Below are 14,171 nucleotides of genomic sequence, written 5' to 3' on the forward strand. Positions count from 1 at the left end.
TTTCCATCGCAGACGGCTCCAGCTCCTGCACCGGCCGAAGCCACAGAACTACCTACAACAGCCTGGGCAAGATTTTAACTCTTTCATTTCCCAGATGAGACTTGCGGATTAATCTTTTTATCCAGACAGAGAAAAGAGAGTGATCAACATGAAAAGAGACTTTATAAACTACTAGTGACAGGAAAGAAAAGAAAAGGTAGAGAATTAAGAAGATGCTTTAATTAAGCTGAAATATCTTTCTGTTAAAACTATGGAAATGGACAATAAGGTCTTGAAAACGCTCCTTTAATTCATGACAGTATATAGGGAGGAATAGAGTGTTCAAAGTGTAAATTTTGAGTAAAAAAGTAGAGTAATTATGGTACAGTGAAGTGCTGGAAGATTTGAAGCCTTGAGAGGCAATGAGAAAACTGTTTTCTGGTGAAGCTCATGGAAACAGATGAAGAAGACTTTTTGCCTTTGAATAACTTATCCTTAAAAATCCCATCCCTAGACTCATGGCCCATACACACTTGGGATGTGAAAATGGGAGGAGTGGGCTCTAATAACAGCAGCTCTGGGCAGCTAACATTAGAGCAATGGAAAACTATAAGAAAAATAGTTTTTCTTGTGAGAAACTCCATAAATTAACAGGAAGAAACTTCTGTTTCTCTATAAAGACTGGTGAAAAGACTGTAGCAAGAATTGGGACTGTTTTAACCATCAAAGTTCCAAAGGTTTTGTCTCTTTTGTCATGTGAACAAGGGAATAGTGGGTAGACAGGGGATGAAAAGGTTTTTCTGGAAGTTTATTCTGGTGTTCTTATTGTAGTTTGTCAATAAACTTTCTTTTTTTTCCCTTTTAAGTTTTATGCCTATTTTGCTCTTGTTCTAATCCATATCTCACAGCAAGAAATAAGTAATTTTCTTAGTTATTGGTTTAAAACCACGACAATTCCATACAGATGTTTCTTGACACCTGACCATTTCCCAAATACATCCACTCTCATTACATCAGGTACAGGTCTTCATTGATTTTCCTATAGACAGATTTGAGGTTAAGCATTGCCAAGGTGAAAGGTGACCTTCAGAGAAGCAGCAGACAACCATTGCTGGTAGAACAAGAACAAAGTTGTTGTTACAGCATCTTTTCTGGCCTGGTACAAAGTGCTCACTCCCGCATCTTGCTGAGGATTTTGCCAAGGGCCATTGGGCAGATGTCAAGATCAACATATGGCCTTCAGCTAGGGAAGTACATTGTCAGATGCTTCATTTCAGGGAAACAAGACAGCCCTCTTTGGCTTTGTTTGAATCATGCCTCACCCCTAATTCCACCATCAGGAAGAAGGGATACCAACACACAGGACAGTAGACCTGTGTATTGGCTGCATTTTCTGTCTAGTTCTATATTTTTGTCTTGCACCTAGAAAGTAAGTCACTGTTTCATTTTGAATCATCCAATAGTGTTTGCCACATTTTTCCTAGAAACCAGGCTTTTTAGATACTTAGGTGAGTTTATTTTCCATTTGTAAATCAATCATTGGTACACAATAAAAATGACAACAATTAACTACATGGTGCCATATAGCCACTTTTTCTATGGTTTATTTTTTTTACAGATTTAGAAAGTATTTACAGAAAATTCTACAATTATATCTAAAAGGAGGTTGGAGCCAGGTGGGGGTTGGTCCTTTCTCTCAGTTAACCAGCAATAGGCCAAAAGGATACAGATAGAAGCTGCACACCAGGGAGGTTTAGGCTGGACATTAGGAAGAAGTTCTTTACAGAGTAATAGGACATCAGAATGGGCTGCCCAGGGAGGTGGTAGTATCACCATTCCTGGAGGTGTTTAAGAAAAGACTGGATATATCACCCTGTGCCATGGTCTGGTTAACAAAGTGAGGTTAGGTCATAGGTTGGACTCAATGGACCTCAAAGGTCTTTTCCAACCTATCAGATTCTGTGATCCTATAAAAAGATATCTGTTCACTGTTATTTCACCAGTTTGACTGACTACTGGTATTAGTAAATATTCACAAATGCTCTGGAGAATCCATATATTGTTATTCATTGGAGAAGAGAAAATGATACCCTCCATATAGTTCTTACATTTATTTTACAAACTGGTTTTGATCACCAGGTATTCTGAGTAGTGACTAAGTCAGATTTACTGCACCTTACAATTTTCTTTTTGCTCATTTTGCTCAGATAATATTTGCTCATTTAGGAAATTTTTTGCTTTGTGCATTGTGTGACTCTCCCTAGTATTATCAGAGAGAGGTTTTGGCAATTGTTTATGCAGGCAAAGTGTTGACCTTGATGTAGAACTCATTGGTGGAAAAGCTTGGGACTGCTGCTCATCATTTTCCTGCAACACAAACAAAAACATCCTTGTTTACTGGTAATGGAAAACCATATTAGCTTTCTGCCTTGGGTTGAAAGACTTGCTGAAAAGACTAAATATTGAGAATTTGCAAAAGACAGACATATTGAAAGCAGAAAAACATTTTTAAGGCACTTATCACTCTGAATACACAACAGAGTGAGGCTTGATAACCCTTGCTTTTTTGTGGTATGAGATGAAATATCTGCTACACTGCTGGCAAGCTATTTTCCAGGAGCAGAAAAAAAGCTACACAAGGAACAGACAGTACTCTTAAACTGTTTACTAAAGTACCTGGTAGTGTGAACCAAGAGCTGTATTTAATTTTTTCTGTACATATTCTGCAAACTTAAAAGCATAGGTGCCACTTTTTTTGCTGACATCTGGGCAGAAACCACTGCTTTCTCATTTTGACCGATGTGCAGTCAAAGCACTCAATTTAAATTCTACATTAAATTCACATAGAAAAGTGAATAAATTTGCATATGAACATGACAGGCACTTTTTAAACACATTGAAAAATTTGCAACAGTTTGAAACTGCTATTTGAAATAAAGTAGATACAAGTACCTGTCAAAGAGAAGGAAACAAGGTTTATTTCACTTTTAAAACAAGACACACTATTTACTGTATTAATATAAAGCATAAAACAATATGTTTTAATGGTTTCGACAACTGATGAAACAATATGAGCAATTCCTCCAGAAATTCCCAGATGTACATCATCTTGAAATGAAACCAACATACATATCAGCAGTGTCCAAGAGAGAAGGGCACAAATTCCTGGAACTGATGACTTTAGCATATTTACACTTGAGGGGAACAAAACCAACACTGAAATCTTAATTACTATGATCTAGTTGTAAGTGGGGAGTAGCCTGTCCTTGGACCTAGACAATACAAGGTTGAAAAAACAGGAGGAATGTTTGGGAAATCCCTCCTCCAGTTAAATTAGACAATATTATTATGGATTAATTGTTATTTTCTATAACCCTGACTATGGTCAGCAAGAGTTTACAACAAGTTTACACCATGCTGGCAGGTGATTACTGCACAACTTTCTGTGATCGAGGCTTCTTTTCTTTTTCACTCAGATTCTTTACAAGCAACACCGTTTCTAAGGTTATAGAGAAACAGACATAAAGGATTATAAATAAAATTTATTGGCATCACTTAATGAAACTAATAAAACACAGAACTCCAGGCAAAGTCTGTATGAAGCAGCAACTCTTGGCAAGTGGGTTAATTATCCCTTGAAACAACAAACACAAATTCAGTGTATTCACTCTCACTGCAAAACACCGATTTCCTATTGCTGTAGCTACAAAAAATTATGAATCTGATCTGATTTGTCTGCCCAATGGTGCTTTCTGGCCTCAAAAGCTGTACATCCACTAAACTATGTGGCATTTGCCTGTACTTTTGGTATACTTTATAACATACTTTATGTGCTAATACAAACTAACTGGATTGAAAAAAAAATGGAATGAAAAAAAAGAAAAAAACCAAAAAGCTACGTGCAAATTCTGCCGATTGTCAAGAGAATACTTTTGTGCAACCTGGCAAACTGGAAGGATTTTTATCTACTGTGATAGTGATACTGTGATAAGTGAATATTTCCGTGTAGCCCTCATACAAAGAGCTACCAATTACTATTCTCTTATTGCTCAAGTTGAGATAACATGTTTACAAACTTTGGAGGAGGTTTTGGACAACAAAAGGTTTATTCCTGTCCTAAAGCTGGAACATCTTTCTATAATCTGCAAAGCATTTGCTTCATCTTAGAACATATTGCTCTAATGTACTGTAAAACATTCAGCAATGTGTCTATTACTGTAAACACAAAGTTAATGTAAACTTCAGTTACTAATCTTTTTTTTTTAATAGGAGTCCACTTTCAAAACATAATTGTGTAGTATTTACTTGTTTTGATAACATCAAAATCTGGTAAGCATTAGCAAGCTGGTCTAGTGGAAGGTGCCCCTGGTCTGGCAGGGAGGTTGGAATTAGCTGATCTTTAAGGTCCCTTCCAACACAACCCATTCTTTATCATCCAAATGTTCCCTATTTACATGTTTAATAGCCTCTCAAATACCTGTAGTTATTCTATAAATTCCAAGAAAAGCTGTTTGCAGAAAACTTTGAGCTCAAACTCCCAGAGGTTAGTCCTTTAGGTGGTTAGTTTCTCTGCAACCTCAGAAACCACAGTATAAGGAATATCTGCTCTTTAATATCCATTATAAGAAATAGAAAATATACTTGTATTGAATTTACATTTCTCACTGGTTGTTCCTATGAGCTCACAATGAACAATTTGCAGATCACTATTATGGTCAAGAGCTATGTCATGTTTCAGTCATTCAGTATTTATGATCTTCTCTGCACTGTATTGTTGAGGAACAAAGAATGATATATGTCCTCGAAGCTACTTGGCAAGATGAATACATTTAGTCAATGCAGTACGTCTTCCCCACGACTTTCATACCCAGATGAAGTTTTTCCAAGTTACCTTTTGTGGTTTGCTGCCACCAGGTGTCGAACAGTAACTCTCACCAAGATGGCCTGGTCTGCACTTCTGTGAGTCCTGTGTAGGCAAAGGCTTTTTCTCACTTGAGGAAGCTGGATGGGGACTGGATCTGAGGTGCAGCGTTGTTCTACGTAAAATGTAAGGGCTGACCTTGCCACTGGGAATGTCAGCAAATCCTGAAAAATAAACAGCTTCTATAAAAACCAGCTAAAGCAATCACACTTCCTCAAATGGATTTCTTTTTCCACAATAGGAGTAAAATAGCTGATTGAAATAAATCATCTGTTCCATTGGAGAAAATGGAACAAAGATTGCTGAATAGATCTTGCATATTCCAAAACTGAAATGCAAAACTTGGGTATCACAGAAGAACTGTTGAATTACAAGAGCAATTCTGGAGGGGAAAAAAAAAAAAAAATCAAGTATTTGGTATTTTTCTTTACAGGTACATTATGATGCGGAGAGTAATTTCAAACTGAAAACCAGTACTGGTTAATTCATGATACTGTGATATGATGCTCTTGATTTTTAATACTTCTCTCTGTGTAGAACTACTTAGTTATAGAGTGTTTATTATTTCTCTATCTAGCCTAAAAGTCAAATATGAACTGGCACATATGTCCTCAAAAGGGCTATTTTTAGAAGATATACTAATGCTGGTAAGAAAGTGAAATGCAAACAATGTTTTCCTTAGAAATACTGACTTCTGGGAGTGACCACCGAAGTTGAGGCTACTCAGTATCCCTATGGTTTGTCCTTTAATGATGGCAATTACATCTATTATAAAGGGAAACTTAAAAGGCAGTTGAACTTACAAGATATTTTTCAAGTCCTGATTTGTGCAGTCTTCTCATTTACCATCTGCTGCAGCAAGCCCTTATATGGAATACCAGGCTACCTAATTTCATGGTATTCACAGCAGATGGAAAGTGAAGAAGATATTAAGGTATTACTGCTGTGGGCAAGACAGTTTCAACTTGGGGAATTTTAGTTGATTTAATTTTTTGCAAATTAGCACACTTTTAATTATTGGTACTGAAAGAAATAAAAGCACACAAATAAGCAAACACCTGGGGAACACACTTAGGCTTCCCTTCATACACCACTCCTCCCCAGTTTTTGGTCTCCAGTTGCCTCACTGCACACTACATCTGTGAGTGAGGTGATGGGAGCACAGGAGACTGCCATGACCATTTAATTCTTAGCAGAATGGGAGTTATTAATCCAGCAGAAATGTGTTCTGCTGGTCTAACACCAGTGCTCCAGAAAAGCTAACTTGGCGCCAACTGCTGCATCTCTCATTGACTCCTTTTACTTTCCATCACTGTCTCTCACCAAAAATGTTTGCAGAGTCACCAGCTAGGCAGACTTGAAAGCCATTCAACAAAACAAGAGAAAGCACACCTGTTGTGCTCAAAGAACATTTGTCTTTACAAGACCAATACCTTTCTGCACTATTTCTGGAAGCCCATCCACCTCACAGTCAGTGTTGTCCCGACCCTGCAGATTTAGAGAGCTACCACACTTCCTCTTCTTTTTCAACGAAGTCTCTGGAGCAGGAGATCTTGGTTCTCCATCGTCTTTCCTGCTGTCTTCACATCTCTGCCTTTTACTTGAAAGCTTAGTGGTTTCTTCATCTGACCTCCTCTCTTCGACGGAGTGTTTGCTCTTCTGTGTTAATGACTTCTCTGAATTCAACAAAGGATTGCTGACAGCATCACACGCTTGCTGTTTCAGCTGAGTACTCAACAAACTGACTTGCGTTTTTAGCATCTCATTTGCTTCCTCTAGTTTATGATATTTAACAATTAGAGAGCAGTATTTCTCCAAGTTCTCATTTGCTTCTCTGGTCTTCACTTCTGTAGATTCCTGCAATTCTTCTAATTTTAACTTAATTTCTTCCGTAATGGCATTATCATCAGCATCTTTCAAAGAAAAACATGATTATTCATATAGCTGACATAATAAAAGATACATATATAGGAATTTATCTTTTAATTACACATGTTCTGTAACAGTGCAACTATAAAAAAATGACTGTGAAACAAATTCAGTAATGTGATAGGCATAACAATGTCTCTGTAAATAGAGAACAAATATGCAAATTTTTAAAAAAATCCTTGACCAGTGCATGGGGAAACATTTAACCTTTCATTTTGTAACTTCTGAACACTCCATTTTCACCCTCAACTTACTTTAAGTATCATTTACAATACAGTATATCTCATGAGATTAGCTAAAATATTAAGAACAAAGAATGAGAGTAAGAAGGAAAAGCTCGCTGAAAAATGATATAAGAACTTGCACACAAAACTTAAGAAAAATATCTCTTTTCTTCCTTAAGTCACTTTTAACATCAAAAATGGAAAATTTAATAAATTTATTCAGAACCTAGTGTTGTTTCTGAGAAGAGAGACAACAACTTTAAGAGAAAAAAAGATTAGCTAGATTTTGGAAGTGTTTGACATTTGCACTTGTAGTTTTTTATTCTAGTTAAGAATCATGCTCTGTACTAGAGCTGCATATGCAAATGGACATTTTAGGGAACAAGAAAGTTTTACAGATTAATGTAGCACTAAGAAAGCATTAAGACAATCTAGATTCAGTTACCTTCTTTATTATGCTTTGCCATAGTCAGATTTTCCTTCTTTAGCAGCTCATCATGTTCAGCTAGTTGTTTCTGCAACATTTCCTTTTCCTGTTCCAGCTGCTTACAGGATTTCATCCACATCTGCACTTTACTGTGGGCACATTCATTTTCCTTCTTCAGCTGAATTATAATGTCACTATTATCAGCCTAAAAAATAAGAAATTTAGTTATTTCACCAGAAACATAATTCCTCCTTTTAAACATTATAATATCAAAAGGAGTAATAGAATCACTGAAGTTGGAAAAGACCTCCAAGATCATTGAATCCAACCTTTGACCGAACACCGCCATATCAACTAACCCATAGCACTAAGGGCCACCCAGAGCTGTTCCTTGAACACTTCCAGGGGTGGTGACTCCTCTTCCCTGGGCAGCCCCCTTCCAGTGCTTTACACTGTTTCCTATAGCAAACAAATTCTTCAAAATGTCCAGCCTGAACCTTTTATTGTCCCATTGGTCTGGTACCAACCTGTGAGCAAATACCACACAATGAGCACAGGTAGGAGCCTTCTCTGCTACATTGACACTACCATGGGTACTGTTTTCTGGCACACATCCCACAGGACTTTATCCTTGGACTGCTCTTATTAACCAAATTAACACCACAGTGGAGGGCCCTAAGAATAAAGAACTGTTGAACAAGATGAGCATATTGTAATTCAGTGTTTACTTGCATGTAAATTGAATTGACTGTTTCTTCAAGAGTGCATTTAGAGATACACTAATTCCTGAAGCTGAAGTACAGAGTTGGAGCCAGAAATCAATCACAGACTGAAGCAGCACCCAAAAACACCAAAACCACCCAGAAAACAAGAAAAATGCAGGGATAGGATTATTGGTACAGAAGTACAGTATATTGACAGTGAAGCTTCACCTGTGCTACTAAATAGCAAACCAAGGACATGAAGAACTGTTCCAGGTTATCAGTAGCTCACAGTAAGTGGAGCTCATATTCCAGCATCCCTGTGAACAATTCTGTCAAAGAATTACACTAGTTAATAGCTCTAATGAGAATTCTATATAAAATGGAACTGAAAAAGCTGACTAAAGAGCAATCTATCAAGATTAATGCTTAGGCATAGACCATGGTACATTTTACCATCAAAGTAATTCACAAACAGAAAATAGAGGCACTGCAAAGTCTGAGTGAATTCTAACCACGTTTTAACTCAGCTGCAATGTTCACTGTAGTCAATAGACTGCTGTGTTTAGGGTCACAGAAACCAGTTCTAGGTGATCTCAGTCACGACACACAGAACAGAATTTTTCTAATGTACATCAATAGTAACAATGTTTTCTCCATGCTCTGTGTTCTCTTTAATGAAATGAAGGCTGTACCAAAGTCAAGCCAAAGTTCTGGAGCACTGGTCCCCAATCCTATGTTTATATTACTACACAGTGCCTGGAATCTCACATAATTGGTCATACATAGGGTTTTTTCTTACCTTAGTTTTTAGGAGTTCTCCTAAGGCTTGATTAGCTTCTTCTAGGGAATTATTTAACTGTTCTTTATTTGACTTCAAATGCTCAATTTCTAATTTTTGTGAGCTGATAATGTGCTCCAGTGAACTAATCTTCTCATGACAGGCCTCAATTTCTACTTCATTCTAGAAAAAGAAAATGTGCCTAATTACTATAATACCAAAAAGGACACTGAGGTGCATTTTAAAGATGTACCTAACAGCATATCACAAACCCACAGGAATTCCACAGCAAATTTAATAGTTATGTTTTGAGGAGTTCAAAATTGAAAAGGCAATTTGTCTCAAGTATATATTTTGAATATTAGAATCTTGCCTCTAAGAAGTCTGTCAGAAGAAAACCCTTATATTTCACTATAACTTGCTGTTACATCTACTTTATATTAATAAGAATGAAAACTATTAAGAAACAATTATAGTAATTATAGTAAGTTACTTGCCTGTGTTCTATTTGCCTTAAGTTCACAGACATTTCTGCATAAAAGTTGATGGCTCTTTGCATATAGTACATCTGAAAAATGTATTTCCAACAAATTTGCCCTTGTATCTTGAACTGGTTAAACTTTCCTCCCTCTTCCTACCACAACAGTCACAGGGATTTTTTATATAGATTAAATGCTTACTGAGTTGTGAGATAAATTCACTTTTTAGTGCTTGTTGTGTGGAAAAAAGTTAATTTAATACTTACTGAGTTGCAAGGTAAGTATATGTAGATCTTGGAAATATTAACGAAGATAAATTCTTTTGCAATAGGATCAGCAAAATTTTGTAAAATACATAGAACTGAATTAAAAACTCACAGCACTACTCTTCCTATTTTCTGATTTACCTTTCGGTTTGCTTCTGTCAGAGCATCCTGATGCTCTTTCTCTGCTTGAAGTAGTCTGTCTTTGTATTCTGATATTTCTCTTTTAATTTCACCTTCTTTTTCTTGTAGTTGATTCTGGACCATCTCCAAACTCCTGGCCAGTTCATTTTTTTCTGAAGTTGTTAGATGCAGCTGAATCTGTAAATAGTAAGAGTGCATTCTTTGGTATTTGGAATTATCTCAATAGAGAAAGAGCTGACCCATAAAACTGCTTAAATCTGAAACATCTTTGAATTTTCAAAAGCAATTTGGTAAGAAAAAGATACTTAACACTGGCTAAACACACTGTAATCAAAGAAAAGAATATCTGAATACAAAAGTAGGACAGGAGGCAGAGGAAGGTTTGCTTAAAAGAAAACAAGTGCAAATTTGCCAAGAGTGTTAAATCAAGCAGCACTGCCAAAATAAAAGCTTAACCTCTTCAAACATTGTTCCATCTGAGATTAACTTGAGAGATTAAGGGTCATTTTTCTCACCCTCTTTAAGATGACAAAACTTTCTAAGACTTTTCATTTTCATCCACTTTTATTGCTAGGTTTTGGACAGCTGGCCTGTATTTCCATTTAGGATTTCTGAAAGTTGCAGAAATCTCTGTTCTTTTGCCACTCAAAATCCTCAATGCCACAATAGAAACAAGGCCCTGGTTATAGAATTTTGTAAATAAAGTTAGTAGGTCAGACGACCACATAAACTGAAGACATAATATTGTTCACAATATTATTAGACAAATTGTCTAACTGATAAAATAGCCTCTTAGAATTAAATGCAAACAAATTAAAAATAAAGGCTCCAAAACGGTTTCTTCCTTGACTTTGTCCTGAATTACTTTAGCACTACCGAAACACTAAAAGTAGTTTTGAAATATGTGTTATTTCTTATCTGACCTCCTCAGTCTGATGACTGAAAGCCTGAAGTAGAGAATTTCTCTACACTGAAAAATGTCTAGATAACCAGCAGTGGCCTTTATGCCAAGAAAACATAGTTTAGATGGAAGGAAGAGGGGAAAACTATCAAGTAATCATTTTATCTCAGAAGAGAACATTGGATTTTTTGAAATTTGGAAGCAATAACCTCTAATACTGTATATTATCACAGACTCTCTTGACCAGACTCCACCCATGTACTGTACTTGAGCATCTGACTCTCTACACAAGAATACTGCAGATGGAGTAACTTACTTTGTTCTTTTCTGAATACTCTTGAACACGTTGCATTTCTTCAGCAAGCTTATTTCTTTCTTCCTGCAATCTGGCAATCTTCTGATCAGTATTATTTAGCTTGACTTGCAGTTCAATTTCACTTTCAGTCAGTTCATTTACCTGAAATGAAATTTTCCAGAATTATTTTTAATACATGTTGTCATGACCTCCAAAGAATGTACTTATGGGTACCAACCAGTTTTTAAGATGGATTATTTTATTCCCATAGTTGGTCAAGTTTTAAGCAAGAGTCTCAACGGGGTAATGATGTTTTCACATGACAAGTACACTATTGTTGCTTCACTTTCTTTGGAGCTTCCAAAGTATTTATTCTTGATACAAAAACTCAGCCACCCAATACCAATTTGCTCTTCCTCTTTTTCTTCTACAGGAAAGAGGAAACTATCCTGCATTATTTGATTGCTTAAACTTCTATGTCTATTTTCAAGCTACCTTCTCATTCATCCTATGCAAAACAATGCCCTGCTTTCCAGCTCTGTAATTTCAATGAAAATTCATGATTGCACAGAAAACGTAATTTTAAAAATAGGATGTTTCCTGCAAAAGTCTGAGGTTAAAATTATTTTAAGATTTAATTTATTAGAGGAAGTGGTAAACCTGGAAGACACTTTATCCTCACTCCTACAAAGGGAACTCTACCCTAATGGAAATGATATTACCTTTTTACATAGAGTGTTCTTTTCACAAAGTGTAGATTCCAGTTCCTTCTCAAGGTCCTTATAAGACATTTTTAGAACATTCAGGATATCCGGAGAGGTTTCACCATCAGGAAAATGTTGCTCCTTCAGCTTCAACTCAGCAATCAAGTTCCGCAGCCTCTCTTTTTCCTGGTGCCAGCATTCAAGTTCATGCTGCATATGAGACAGCTGCAAAGATAGTGCCTCTGTTTCTTTCACCTGATTTTCAAGAGCACCATTTTCCTGCACCTTTTCGTTGAGTTTTTGTTTACAATCCATCAATTCTTGAACAAGTACTTCCCTTGCTTGATCCAGTTTGATGTTTTCATTTTTTATTTCCTGACATTCCTGTATCAGCATTATTTTATCTTGCTCAAGATGAGCCACCTGATTAATCAAGACTTGCTCTTTTGCTCTAGCATCTGCTTCCTTCTTGCATGAAAACTCTAATTTCTCACTCATATATTTGAGCTCAGATCTCAGCAATGCCACAGTATTTTCAAACTCATCTTTGATTTGTATCTTTTCTTCCTCCTTTTCTCCCAACTGTTTTGCTGTAGTCAAATTTGAAGACTCTAGATCAAGGAATCTTTCTTGCATTGCTTTTAAATCGTTAGCCAAACACTCTTTTTGTGAGGTGAGGACATCAATTTGTAAGTTGGAACATTTCAGCTTTTCAGTCATCTCTTCCATCTCCGTTGCTAATGTTTCTGCCTCTGCTTTGGCAGTCTCCAACTCAATAACTGTATCTTCTAGATTTTTCTCTGATATCTCCAATTCCCTTTCAAGCCTCTCTATTTTATCCTGAAGGGAGTCAGCTTTCCGTTCATTGTCTCTCAGCTTTTCAGCAATGTGACATTTTTTCTTCTCATCAGACTCAATTTTTACTTTCAGCTTCTCAATTCCACATCGCAGTTGGTCTGCTTCTTTCTGTGCAGCGCTGAGTCTTGCAGCAAGTTCTCTTTTTTCCATTAACAAGCCTTCCAAAGATTTGGAAAGCTTTGAATTTTTCATTTCTGACGAATCTAATTTATGCTGCATCATTCCCAACTCTCTTGCAATCAGCTCTTTTTCTTTCTTTGAATCTGCTGCTTCATTCTGGAATTTTTCTTTCTCTAAGGTGAAAGATACAGCATCATTTTCTAAACTTTGCAGCTTCTGAAGAAGACAGTCTTTTTCACTGGATAATTGATTTGCATCAGATTTTGCAGCCTCAAGCAGATTTGCTTGTGTCCTCACTTCATCCTCTAACCTTCTAATGAATCCCGTAGAATCCATTTTAGTTAACTCTAATTCTTTTAATTTCTCTTGTAGCTTCTGATACTTCTCATCCAACTCTTTTTTGCTTTCAGACAAAATAGTCAGTTCTTGGCCAATATAGTTTCTCTCAGCTGTGACTGAAGCAAGGTGCTCTTGAAAGCTAGAAATAGTTTTCAGTGTAACTTCCCTCTCCCTTTCTAATTGCTGACATTTTGCCTGAAGCATTTCAATGTCATGCTCTATGAACAAGGCATGGTTCTCAATATTAACTTGCTCAGATTTTGGACTCCCCCCTTCATTTTCAGCTGCAAGAAATTGCTCCTGACCAGCTCTCGTGGTCATTTCTACATCATCAAACATGTCTGCTGAATTAAGCAATCTAACTTTACATATCTCCAGCTCAGACTTAAGGTTTTCAGGTTCTTTTTCTAATGAGACTACTTGAAGAGATAACTCCTGCTTATTGATAGAAACTGATCTATGTTTTTCCTTTATGCTAGAGTTTTCTTCCTTAACGGCTACAGTAGCTTCCACCAGTTCTGCAAAAGCTGAGCTATTTGAAATTGTTTGTACCTCCTGAAAGTTCATCTCTGAGTTTGATTGCTCAGCTTGTATTTTTAAATCAACATGGTTTGGGTTTTTTTCTATCTCATAGATCAGCTTCAAATTTTCAGCAGTCTGCTGTTTTGCCTCTTCCTGAAGCATTTCAGTAGTTATTTGATTTTCACAGAAATACCCAGCACGCAAAATCCTACTACTGGAAAATGACAATGCACTGGCATGGTTGGAGGAGCTGGTTCTTTTTCCTGATGTATTTTTATGCTCCTGTTCTCCAGAAATTTTTTCAGTGTAATCTTCCATTAATCTTGCTTCAGCAGTCTCAGTTTCATTTTCACACACAGAGGCATCTCCTCCAGACATTTTCTCAATGGGAATTATTTTAAGATTACTGTTTTTCAGAGCTGAGTTTTCATCAGGCACTCTCAATTTATAAGGACTATTGTTTTCTTGTTCTATGTTCTACAAGGAATAAGAAAAGATCAATTACGAAAAAGGAGGGAAGAATGCATATAAGAAAAAATAAGTTTTAAAACTTTCCTTAAACTAGTAAAGCTCCTGCTCTTATG

At 36.5% G+C, this 14,171-nt stretch overlaps 1 protein-coding gene across 2 annotated transcripts in view; it reads right to left on the reverse strand.

The window, feature by feature from the left end:
• Positions 1–1,571: 1,571 nt before the first annotated feature.
• The window catches only part of CENPF (centromere protein F), a 35,285-nt gene continuing 22,685 nt past the window's right edge, over positions 1,572–14,171 (reverse strand). For both annotated transcript variants that reach the window (XM_014252958.2, XM_088053243.1), the window contains exons 13-20: positions 11,767–14,064; positions 11,066–11,206; positions 9,849–10,025; positions 8,984–9,145; positions 7,499–7,685; positions 6,334–6,813; positions 4,871–5,064; positions 1,572–2,346 (exon numbers count right to left, since the gene is read on the reverse strand). In XM_014252958.2, the coding sequence (XP_014108433.2) occupies positions 2,146–2,346; positions 4,871–5,064; positions 6,334–6,813; positions 7,499–7,685; positions 8,984–9,145; positions 9,849–10,025; positions 11,066–11,206; positions 11,767–14,064 (3,840 nt within the window). In that variant the 3' untranslated portion in view covers positions 1,572–2,145. The remainder of the gene's footprint in view (positions 2,347–4,870; positions 5,065–6,333; positions 6,814–7,498; positions 7,686–8,983; positions 9,146–9,848; positions 10,026–11,065; positions 11,207–11,766; positions 14,065–14,171) is intronic.

This window comes from Pseudopodoces humilis, chromosome 3 (assembly GCF_049639895.1).
Source record: "Pseudopodoces humilis isolate 2021_Gansu_Grassland_sample_001 chromosome 3, ASM4963989v1, whole genome shotgun sequence".
NCBI classification, from domain to species: Eukaryota; Metazoa; Chordata; class Aves; order Passeriformes; family Paridae; genus Pseudopodoces; species Pseudopodoces humilis.